The sequence below is a fragment of the Salvelinus sp. IW2-2015 genome, linkage group LG18 (genome assembly GCF_002910315.2).
Source record: "Salvelinus sp. IW2-2015 linkage group LG18, ASM291031v2, whole genome shotgun sequence".
Taxonomy (NCBI): domain Eukaryota; kingdom Metazoa; phylum Chordata; class Actinopteri; order Salmoniformes; family Salmonidae; genus Salvelinus; species Salvelinus sp. IW2-2015.
The window spans coordinates 60,104,583-60,117,212 of NC_036858.1; the positions used below are offsets into that span (position 1 = coordinate 60,104,583).

At 43.7% G+C, this 12,630-nt stretch overlaps 1 protein-coding gene across 1 annotated transcript in view; it reads right to left on the minus strand.

The window, feature by feature from the left end:
• Positions 1-5,249: 5,249 nt before the first annotated feature.
• Positions 5,250-12,630, minus strand: part of LOC111977720 (sorting nexin-5) — a 13,424-nt gene continuing 6,043 nt past the window's right edge. Inside the window, exons 7-13 of the mRNA XM_024007282.3 lie at positions 8,735-8,840; positions 7,706-7,778; positions 7,131-7,170; positions 6,598-6,684; positions 6,270-6,429; positions 6,088-6,173; positions 5,250-5,705 (exon numbers count right to left, since the gene is read on the minus strand). Coding sequence (XP_023863050.1) covers positions 5,655-5,705; positions 6,088-6,173; positions 6,270-6,429; positions 6,598-6,684; positions 7,131-7,170; positions 7,706-7,778; positions 8,735-8,840 — 603 coding nt within the window. The 3' untranslated portion in view covers positions 5,250-5,654. The remainder of the gene's footprint in view (positions 5,706-6,087; positions 6,174-6,269; positions 6,430-6,597; positions 6,685-7,130; positions 7,171-7,705; positions 7,779-8,734; positions 8,841-12,630) is intronic.

A 12,630-nucleotide genomic window follows, 5' to 3' on the forward strand; every position in this document is an offset into this window, starting at 1 on the left:
TTGTAGACAGCGTCAGGCCTTAGGAAAGCTTTTACCAATCATATGATCACTGAACCCAAACAAGCAGAAGCGTGTTAAGAGCTCAGCCAGTGTATTTCAGAGGCCCCAGTGCAGGGCTGTAAAGAGCTCAGCCAGTGTATTTCAGAGGCCCCAGTGCAGGGCTGTAAAGACGCTCAGCCGTGTATTTCAGAGGCCCCAGTGCAGGGCTGTAAGAGAGTCCAGTGTTTCAGAGGCCCCAGTGCAGGGCTGTAAAGAGCTTCAGCCAGTGTATTTCAGAGGCCCCAGTGCAGGGCTGTAAAGAGCTCAGCCAGTTGTATTTCAGAGGCCCCAGTGCAGGGCTGTAAAGAGCTCAGCCAGTGTATTTCAGAGGCCCCAGTGCAGGGCTGTAAAGAGCCCAGCCAGTGTATTTCAGAGGCCCCAGTGCAGGGCTGTAAAGAGCTCGGCCAGTGTATTTCAGAGGCCCCAGTGCAGGGCTGTAAAGAGCTCAGCCAGTGTATTTCAGAGGCCCCAGTGCAGGGCTGTAAAGAGCTCAGCCAGTGTATTTCAGAGGCCCAGTGCAGGGCTGTAAAGGCCTCAGCCAGTGTATTCAGAGGCCCCAGTGCAGGGCTGTAAAGAGCTCGGCCAGTGTATTTCAGAGGCCCCAGTGCAGGGCTGTAAAGAGCTCGGCCAGTGTATTTCAAAGGCCCCAGTGCAGGGCTGTAAAGAGCTCAGCCAGTGTATTTCAGGCTGTAGGCCCGCTGGTTTGTTTAGTAGCGGTTGCTAAGAAGCACTCACCGAGCAAGATATGTAGCCACAGTGTGTTTTGGTAGTGACAAGTCCCTGAGGCACACTGGCATTTCCTCTCCACTCACCTACAGCAGACTGTCTGTCCCAATCTTATCTCAGGACACAGGATGAGTGACCAATCTTAACAGACACAGCGACGCATACACACAGTTTACTGTTCTAAGATATGGAAGTTCCTCTTACAGTTGAGTAAAGTTAGTCAAGATAAGTTCCACTTACAGTCCAAGGGGAAACTGCACCTAGCATTGTAACTGGGAGTCTTTTCCAGCAGAAATATATGCTACCTTCCCATGACACTCCCAAATATGTTGGCATCAAATCAGCATTGCCAATGATAGGCCTACTGTGGACCTTACTGTCAGAACAGACACATACTGTAGGTTCAACAGTATAGGGGCAACGCTCTGAGAGAAAGTACGTCATTACGTAGTAGTGTTTTTACTTCTTCATTCTAGTGTTTTAATTGCTATATTGTATTTACTTCGCCCCCATGGCCTATTTCTTGCCTTTACCTCCCTTACTCACATTGTATATAGACTTATTTTTCTACTGTATTATTGACTGTATGTTTGTTTTACTCCATGTGTAAAACTCTGTTGTTGTGTGTCGAACTGCTTTGCTTTATCTTGGCCAGGTCGCAGTTGTAAATGAAAACTTGTTCTCAACTTCCTACCTGGTTAAATAAAAGGTGAAATAAAATAAAAATATTAGTAGTTTAGGTTTTTGGTGAAGTCTACTCTCTCCTATCCTCTTCAGCATGCAGACTGCACCACCTGCTGGTGTGAAGATGCCATGGCCCCAGTGACAGTTGACGTTCACTTCAATAGTAATATGCTACTTCCAAATTCTTTTTTTTTTTTGCATATTGCTTAGTATCAGAATCAACCAATAATACGTCAGACATGTCCAAATTCTGAGTTGTCTTGAACGAGTCCATAGTATCAGAGTGATGATATCACACGCAGTTCGATTACCTTAATAAGATACTAACACAGTAAGTATTTTGGGAAAGTAGGACTTATTTAATGACATTATTGCATTTTTTTTTTATGTAGACGCTCCATAAGAAAAATAACTAGGTAAAGAAGTATTTCACACAGTTGTAATCCATTAGAAATACATTCAATTAGCAAAAAACATGTAATATTTCTTTATAAAACACAGCTCTCTCTGGGCTTGGAAATGATTGCTAAGTATTTACCACCTTCATAGTGCATTATATCTTATTMTTTTCTTCAGCAATTCAAAGAATTCAATCGTTTTTGTTTCAATATGAACCCTTTCCATTTCACAGGTTAATGAGTGTAGGCATAGCCTGGTCCCTGATCTGTTAGTGCTCTTGCCAACGCCATTGCTGTCATAGTAAAGCCAGACCAGGCATGACAAATCCATAAGGAGTAGGCAAGAGGGCAGAAACAGACTGGTACCCAGGCAAAGGTTCTGTCAGTAACAAAAAGCAGTAGGAGAAATATACGCGACGCCAAACTTAATTGCTTAAAAACAAATACTGCATCAGCAGTAAGAAGCATGGGGATTGGTTAGGTTAGTGTTGCTCTGTAAGCAGGTGGAGTAGGCCACTGGTAAACAACAGGAAATCAATGAAGTGCACAGTCATGTAGTCTCTGCATCCCAATTATCTTGGTAGTGTACACTCATCCTCATCACACAATTAAAAACATTGGATTGGTATAAGCATGTCAGACCCTTTCAAATTCATGAAGGGAAGTGAACAAGTGCACACTTAGGGCAGAACATTCTAGAATTGAAAACATAGACAACAGCTTCAAGCAGATGCTGAAGGACATGAGTCAGTCAAACTCCTCTGAATAAGTGCTAGGACCAGAGTTACTCTCCAATAGCCAATATAAGTCTAGTGCTTGATGCTTGCTTAATGTTAACTATATAATGCATGAAGCTTCTCAACTGACCAGGCTACATATGCAATGTAATGATTGTGCTGACTTCACAGAGCGCAATCCTACAGTAACTTTAAAATGTATGTCAAGCAAAATCCATTAATTTCAAAGTTTAACAAACCATACAACTATTTTAAACATTTTAGAGAAATAAATAAATTACTGGATAAACTGGGCAGATGCAAAGTTCAGTAACAGAATTATATGAAAATCTGTTTTATTTTGTTACCAAACGTATCCACACAGTTCTTCCTGTAAAATATGCGTTTGTAAACTTTTCAGTGGAAATTTCAATGTTTAACTTAACTTTTTGTTTGGTATACATTTTAAAGTGAAACATCTGAGTATAATTCCGTTACCATGGAAATTCCCTAGAGCAACTGGCTGAAGGGTGAGTGGACTAGGACCTGCTGCTGCCCTCACACTTCCTGCTGTGTGGGTGTCACGTGATTCATAGGTATACAGTAGTCAGCTACTACGGGTGGACTTCAATGACTGACTGACTGTCTCAAACTAGTCCACTGAACATTCACTCAATGAGTACAGAAACCAGTGCTCCCTGGCACTCACTAGTCTAGACATGGCAGATTGAAGAGAGGGGGGAATAAACTTTTTTTTTAATAATAAAAATAATAATAATCATGTATCACGTTTGGCAGTCAACTTTGATAAAGGGACGACTACCAGTCCTGACACTCAAAGGGGCTGTGGTGAAAATAATCTTTTGGTCCATAATATGTGTAAGTAAACTTGTCAAAAGCAATGTGAATCTTAAGAATTTAGCTCCAGTTACTGGCAGTAATGAAGACGAATGTGAGAAGAGCCATGTAGCCATTCCTGAGGTACGGCCAAAGCATTTCTGTGTGGTACCACACAGTATAGATACACTACCACACGCACACTAGTGTCTACTCAGCGTTTTTAACCATGAAGAAGAGCACTTCACTTTACTGGTGGTTTGAGAGTTCGGCCCAGACTAATCTTAGAGTATATAGTCTAAGTCCCAATTCTCCACCCTTCTCCCACTTCCTGTCATGGATTTAACAATAGTGGAAACTCCCATCAGCCAATGCTTATATCAATCCAATGTATTTAAATCCAGGATGGGAGTGTGCAWGTGCACACTTGGGTAGAAAGGTGGACAACTGGGACGCAGTCATAAGGACCTTTATTTAGGCACTAAGTTAGTCTCTCTCCCGTTTCCATCCACTTTATATGTTCTTTATGAACAGTTGCTCCATCTGGGTCGTATTCACTAGGCACAAAACCAAAGGAAAAAACAAACAGGGAGGGACTATCTGAACTTGTCCAATAAGAAATTGTTTTTGTTTTCTACTGCAAAATGTTTTGCTACACTGTGGCCTAATGAATACGACCTTTAAAACTGTTCCATTACAAACAAGCTGAGCTCAGCTGTCAGTTATTTACTATGTGATTCTTTAGAGTATTTCTGGTTTAAAGTGGAGTTGCAGTAAGAAAACATTATAGATAGCTATACCCGCACCATAAAAACCTCAGGTTATTCCAAAACAACTCTGCCTAGTTAAACTCTTAAGCTACAGATTCACATTCAGTAGGTCCAAATTCCACCTAAATTAAACACTTGTGTTCAGCCGCAAAACGGTTTGCTACGGAGTTCCCTAATGAACATGACCCAGATGTATGCGTTTACGTTATTAAAAGTGCGGGACCTAACGGGGTTAGTTAGAGTGTGCCGTGAAAAGCAAGCAAAACATCACAATGAGGCTATTATTCCACAATCAACATCGTTAAAAATGGAAAATACAATACAAGAATAAAGAGTAATCCATCCAGAATAGAAAAATGTATCACATAATCTATGGGTGCATTTGTAAATTCACTCTGGAGTGCCAAAGGACCCTCAAGAGAGCGCTCTGGGCGTTCGTAAATTCAGAACATTGTCAGATTGTCCGTTTGTGAATTTAGAGCCACACTGGATGCCCTGGCCGAGGAGTAGGGTTGATCTGAGCATTCTGACCTCACAACAGCAGTCAAACATCCAAGCTAACTGGCTAAAGTAAGTTAGCTTGCTAGTTACTTCCAGACATAAATGAGAGAACACCTCACTCTGCTAGGGCAAGTAAAATGGTCAGAGGTGGTTTGGCTATTTTCACGTTATCCAGAGCGTTGGTGACTAACTGCGCAGCTGGCAACAATTGAATTAATTTTTATTTTATTTWWTTTTTTACAATGTTTACTGACACCGGACATTTTCAACAGGTGTTCGTTCATCAGTTATTCTGCATTCTGGCACACTCAGACGAGAGCGCTCTGAAATCGGAGTAGATAGCCAGAGTGAATTTACGAAGGCGCCCAGATGAAAGAGTAATATCAGAAGACAATGCAAGCGGCTACATTCTCCCTGTTCCGGAATGCTGGCATCACAAAAGGTGAGTGTTCCATGGGACATGGGGCAGAGTAGAACGAGATGGGTTGCCACGTGGGCAGGGACCATGTAAACCTTGAGACAGACAGAAAGACAGACAAACTGCAAACAGACGGCTGCAGGTACTTGTGCAGGTTTCTGAAACGGCATCATTTGGGGGTGGAGGTACCCAGGATCGTGTTTAATAGGCACAGAATGCTCCGAAACCGAGTGAAACGGTGAGGGACCATCTAATGCTGTGCAATAAGAAAGGCTCCTTTTCTTTTGCAAATGGATGTTTTTCTACTATGTGCCCTAATGAACACGACCCAAGGTCCCCTGGGGGTAGAGGGTGGTGGGAAGGGGTATCCAGGTTCCCTTCTCAAAGGCTGGGTCAGTAGCCTGGTTCCAGATCCRTTTGTGCTTTTGCCTACGCCATTGGCACTGTTCTGCATGACAGTTCCATACGGAGTTGGCAAGACAGCAATAAACAGACTGGCACCCAGGTTAGCTGGTCAGTGGGTGGTGGTCTGGCGGTCTGGGAGGATAGGTAGGAGACAGGTGGTTCAGTTGCTCTTGAGAAGCTCAATGCAGCCCTGCAGCAGAGCCATGTTGTTCTGTGGTTACAGAGAGAACAAGGATATCAGTATCATATCCATTCAACAACAGACATTTCACAAGGACAAGGGCACAATATACCACATAACATGAACTACATTTTGCTCATAGTTGCTACATATTCAATATCCACTGAAAGCTCCTGAACAGTCCAATCTATCACTGAGAAAAGTACCAACAAAGTAGAGTGTTGTCTGCGGTTGGTCTAGTGGGGAACGCCTCCTGCAGCACATAACAGTTTAGTGATATTGTGGGATTGAATCCCACGGCTTCTAATTGTGTCATTCGMTCTCTCTCCTCCCCCTATATTTCATTACTGCATATTCCGAAAAAAAATCTCAAACACAGGAAGGAAAAAGAACTCTGTACACAATGACTGACCTTGGCGTGTTTGATCTCCAGTTCAGCCATCTCTATTAGGTTCTTACGGAAAGCCACCACTCTCCTGCCCTTAAAACTGGTCAGCTCTGGGAGGAGAAGACCATACTGTCAGTTTACTCACTGTACTGTATTATGGAAGAAAATGTTATCCCAAACCCACATGCACACTGTCTTACACAAACCTCTTTTTCCAGACTCGGAGAGCTTGTCAAACTTCTGCAGACACTGTTGTTGGTGCTCCTCAGCCTGGGTGATGTCTTTACTCTTCAGCCGGGCCTTGTCCAAGGCCTTGTTACTGTTCTCATAGTCAGCCAGGGCCCGGGCCCGCCTGTACAACAGGTCCTGACACACACACGTAGTGGTTAACACACACAGACTGCATTTCTCAGAGAATGTATGTAATATGCATGCCTACCGTGTTTCCACGTGCATTGAAGAATAAAATGTATGATTCAAAAAGTTGAAGTTGCTGAGGGTTTTTGAGAGAGAAACAGACTAGACGTGGCTCACCTTGGCTGCCTGGATGTCCAGCATGTAGTAACGGAGCAGCTCTGTGAGCTTCAGCTCCTCGTCTGACGCCACTCTGCCCTCCACTTTCTACAGGCAGGACCAAATAGATACAACATCGATGCTACCGCCATGCTCAAAGAACATAATATACACATTTAAAAAAAWAWATATATATATATATATATAAATAACTGACACTCACACATTTCCAACTAGCACTGACTTTGCTGATTGCTACTTTGAGGAAAGTTGTACTTACTACGACTGAGAAATGTTGTCTCCCCTAGCTATCTTAAGATGAACTGCATGTCACGCTGGATAAGAGTGTCTGCTAAATGACTAACTTGTAAAAAAAAATTGACATTTGCACAGCTCACAAAAGCAAAATGCACACACGTGTTTAAATGTATTGCTGACCTCACAAAATTTGAATTTGCATGGAAATGGACAATAGCGGCTTATATAAAAACATACAATGAATAGAAGAACAGTCCAGGTTGAGAAGTGCAGAAGACCAGCACTGTGGTTCTTACCCTTAGTTTCTCAAACAGGTCTGCAAACTTCTCAAGGTGCCTGAAGGGAATAGACAAACCATGAGAACTTAAGCAAAGTCACAATTTGTTGTCGCTGATATTGGGTGAGATGTAAACCATTCATTTAGCAACCCTTAAATTCTTGTAGCTAGACTACATAATCATACATGGTACCACAGGTCGTTCTTTATACTATGGGCACCGATAGCTAACAAGCAGCAATAGTTCCAGTGCTTGGGTTCTCAATCACTGATGATTATTTGGACAAATCACGATTTTGCAGGTGTTCGCATCTTTCTGAATTTCAGAAAGGGGGGGGGGGGGGGCATTCTTGCCATATAATAATTGCCCGTAATTTGCAGAAAGAGAGGTTGGGGCTCCTTGTTCTGTTCGCTCCTCATTCTAGCATTCTATTCATATCTTCCTTAACAAGTATGGTCCCAGAACTTAATCAAGCTTTGACCAATTACGCAGGACTTTAGTTCTGGTTAACCGGATTAGCCACCCGTGAGTTGGCTTGAGGAAACAACGGCACCATTCGTATACAACTATAGTGTATTTATATTGTTACTCACTTTTTAAGTGCAGTGTTGTCATCGACAGAGAGACTGTTCAAAGTGGCAGAGATGGAATGTATCACAGCAACATCTGAGACAGAATAATATGTTAATCTAAATCATCTGCACACATCTGAACAGAATAATATGTTAATCTAAATTCTTGGCCACTTTAAATCTGAACTCAGCCCCTGAGTGACTTCAAGAGGTTAGCGGTCACCATAATGCAAACCTGGTATCCTAGTGGTCTCCCTGAGGCCAAGGTCAACACCTGTAAATTCCAAGCAATCAATAAAACTCAGTATGGGTAACATACTGTAAGAAGTTGCACCACTTTGGTGACACCACACAATGCTACACACATCCTGCTGTTTACTATAAACATTTTAACGTCTGAAAACCGATCTGGCCTTATGGCTACATGTACTCTTAAATCTCCACCCGCACAGCCAGAAGAGGGCCTGCCACCCCTCGGAGCCTGGTCCTCTCTACCCGCACAGCCGAAGAGCCTGGCACCCTCGGGCTTGTATCTCTTTCTACCCGGCACAGCCAGAAGAGGCCTGGCCACCCCTCGGAGCCTGGTTCCTCTACCCGGCACAGCCAGAAGTGGACTGGCCACCCCTCGGAGCCTGGTTCCTCTAGGTTTCTTCCTACGTTCCTGCCTTCTGAGTTTTTCCTAGCCACTGTGCTTCTGCATCAGCATTGCTTGCTCTTTGGGGTTTTAGGTTAGGCAGTGTTTGACTTGGGCAGGAGCTGAGTACCAGCGTCTCAAATGTTCTGTTCCTTTCATAGAATATTAGCACAAAAGTATTGTGGAGTTTCTGCACCTAACTATAAAACAGTACCAGCACCTATTTTAGTCCCAAGTCCAGCATTGAGGCTAGGTATCGCCAAAGCAATATGTGACAACTGCTGATGTTAAAAGGGCTTTATAAATGACATGTGATTGATTGAGCCAGATGTGAGGGGGGGGGGGGTGACACTGTTCTTATCAATAACTCAAAAAGCTCCAATTCAAGTTGGTTGTTGTTGATTTCATAGTCATACTTTTGTGAGAGCGGGTCATCTTCTCTGCCCTGGCAGTGGAGTCTTTGATCTTGGACGAATAATCAAGCAGGAAGGTCTTCTCCTGCTCAAAAAAATCATCTACTTCCTGCAAGAAAAAAATATTTTAAAAAGACATCAACCTTCTGCCTAAGACACACAAAAAACACACAAAGCCAGATCTTCATCCTGGATACGAAGGTCCCTGCTCAGCTTGTAAACCGTTACGATCTGTAGCTGCATTTGTTTCTCTTTGTTTAAGTCTGCTACTGTAATGCATTGACTTTCTGCATCTGGTTTGTAATGCATTGCTGACTTCACAAAATGACACTTCATGGAAATGGACAATAAAAGCATTGGGCTTGTTTGACAATGCAGGCGACTGCTGACTGATCCTGAAATCACCTTGCATAAATTATTGTTTGTAGGTCAGTCAGTCACAATTTACCCACAAATCAAATCAAATTTTATTTGTCACATACACATGGTTAGCAGATGTTAATGCGAGTGTAGCGAAATGCTTGTGCTTCTAGTTCCGACAATGTATAATAATTGCCCGTAATTGCAGAGAGAGAGTTGGGGCTCCTTGTCTGGTTCCGCTCCTCATTCTAGCATTCTATTCATATCTTTCTTAACAAGTATGGTCCCAGAACTTAATCAAGCTTTGACCAATTACGCAGGACTTTAGTTCTGGTTAACCGAGATAGCCACCCGTAGTTGGCTTGAGGAAACAACGGCACCATTCGTATACAACTATAGTGTATATATTGTTACTCACTTTTTAAGTGCAGTGTTGTCATCGACAGAGAGACTGTCAAAGGCAGAGATGTGAATGTAATCATCAGCAAACATCTGAGACAGAATAATATGTTAATCTAAATTCTTGAACACTTTAAGATACAATGAACTCAGCCCTGAGTGATTCAAGAGGTTAGCGGTCACCCATAATGCAAAACCTGGTATCCTAGGTGGTCTCCTGAGGCCAAGGGTTGATACATACGATCCATAGATAAAATTACACAGAGCAATCATAACATATGTAACAACGTAAATCAGCTTCTCGGTGACTGTACCTACAACAATGTATACACAACTGTGTTATCTATAAACATTTAACGTCTTGAAAACCGATCTGCCTTAATGGCTACATGTACTCTTAAATCTCCACCCGGCACAGCCAGAAGAGGGCCTGGCCACCCCTCGGAGCCTGGTTCCTCTCTACCCGCACAGCCAGAAGAGGCCTGGCACCCCTCGGGGCTGGTTCCTCTCTACCCGGCACAGCCAGAAGAGGCCTGGCCACCCCTCGGAGCCTGGTTCCTCTACCCGGCACAGCCAGAAGTGACTGGCCACCCCTCGGAGCCTGGTTCCTCTAGGTTTCTTCCTACGTTCCTGCCTTCTGAGTTTTTCCTAGCCACTGTGCTTCTGCATCAGCATTGCTTGCTCTTTGGGGTTTTAGGTTAGGCAGTGTTTGACTTGGGCAGGAGCTGAGTACCAGCGTCTCAAATGTTCTGTTCCTTTCATAGAATATTAGCACAAAAGTATTGTGGAGTTCTGCACCTAACTATAAAACAGTACCAGCACCTATTTTAGTCCCAAGTCCAGCATTGAGGCTAGGTATCGCCAAAGCAATATGTGACAACTGCTGATGTTAAAAGGGCTTTATAAATGACATGTGATTGATTGAGCCAGATATGAGGGGGGGGGGGGGGACACTGTTCTTATCAATAACTCAAAAAGCTCCAATTCAAGTTGGTTGTTGTTGATTCATAGTCATACTTTTGTTGGAGCGGGTCATCTTCTCTGCCCTGGCAGTGGAGTCTTTGATCTTGGACGAATAATCAAGCAGGAAGTCTTCTCCTGCTCAAAAAAATCATCTACTTCCTGCAAGAAAAAAATATTTTAAAAAGACATCAACCTTCTGCCTAAGACAACAAAAAACACACAAAGCCAGATCTTCATCCTGGATACGAAGGTCCCTGCTCAGCTTGTAAACCGTTACGATCTGTAGCTGCATTTGTTTCTCTTTGTTTAAGTCTGCTACTGCTAATGCATTGACTTTCTGCATCTGGTTTGTAATGCATTGCTGACTTCACAAAATGACACTTCATGGAAATGGACAATAAAAGCATTGGGCTTGTTTGACAATGCAGGCGACTGCTGACTGATCCTGAAATCACCTTGCATAAATTATTGTTTGTAGGTCAGTCAGTCACAATTTACCCACAAATCAAATCAAATTTTATTTGTCACATACACATGGTTAGCAGATGTTAATGCGAGTGTAGCGAAATGCTTGTTGCTTCTAGTTCCGACAATGCAGTAATAACCAACAAGTAATCTAACCTAACAATTCCACAACTACTACCTTATACACACAAGTGTAAAGGATAAAGAATATGGACATAAAGATATATGAATGAGTGGTACAGAACGGCATAGGCAAGATGCAGTAGATGGTATAGTGTACAGTCTATACATATGAGATGAGTAATGTAGGGTATGTAAACATAAAGTGGCATAGTTTAAAGTGGCTAGTGATACATGTATTACATAAAGATGGCAAGATGCAGTGGATGATATACAGTACAGTATATACATATGAGATGGTAATGTAGGGTATGTAAACATAATATTAAGTGGCATTGTTTAAAGTGGCCATGATACATTTTTACATAATTTCCATCAATTCCCATTATTAAAGTGGCTGAAGTTGAGTCAGTATGTTGGCAGCGGCCACTAAATGTTAGTGGTGGCTGTTGAACAGTCTGGTGGCCTTGAGATAGAAGCTGTTTTCAGTCTCTCGGTCCCTGCTTTGATGCACCTGTACTGACCTCGCTTCTGGATGATAGCGGGGTGAACAGGCAGTGGCTCGGGTGTTGTTGGCCTTGATGATCTTTATGGCCTTCCTGGTGACATCGGGTGGTGTAGGTGTCCTGGAGGGCAGGTAGTTTGCCCCGTGATGCGTTGTGCAGACCTCCACTACCCTCTGGAGAGCCTTACGGTGTGGGCGGAGCAGTTGCCGTACCAGGCGGTGATACAGCCCGACAGGATGCTCTCGATTGTGCATCTGTAGAAGTTTGTGAGTGCTTTTGGTGACAAGCCTGAATTTCTTCAGCCTCCTGAGGGTTGAAGAGGCCTGCTGCGCCTTCTTCACAACGCTGTCTGTGTGGGTGGACCAATTCAGGTGTCCGTGATGTGTACACCGAGGAACTTAAAACTTTCCACCTTCTCCCTACTGTCCGTCGATGTGGATAGGGGGGTGCTCCTCTGCTGTTTCCTGAAGTCACAATCATCTCCTTTATTTTGTTGACGTTGAGTGTGAGGTTATTTTCTGACACACACTCCGAGGGGCCTCACCTCCTCCCTGTAGGCCGTCTCGTCGTTGTTGGTAATCAAGCCTACCACTGTAGTGTCGTCCGCAAACTGATGATTGAGTTGGAGGCGTGCATGGCACGCAGTCATGGGTGAACAGGGAGTACAGGAGAGGCTCAGAACGCACCCTTTTGGGCCCCAGTGTTGAGGATCAGCGGGGTGGAGATGTTGTTACCTACCCTCACCACCTGGGGCGGCCCGTCAGAAAGTCCAGGACCCAGTTGCACAGGGCGGGGTCGAGACCCAGGGTCTCGAGCTTGATGACGAGTTTGGAGGGTACTATGGTGTTAAATGCTGAGCTGTAGTCGATGAACAGCATTCTCACATAGGTATTCCTCTTGTCCAGATGGGTTAGGGCAGTGTGCAGTGTGGTGTTGCGATTCGTCGTCTGTGGACCTATTGGGTCGCGTAAGGCAAATTGGAGTGGGTCTAGGGTGTCAGGTAGGGTGGAGGTGATATGGTCCTTGACTAGTCTCTCAAAGCACTTCATGATGACGGAAGGAGTGCTTACGGGGCGGTAGTCGTTT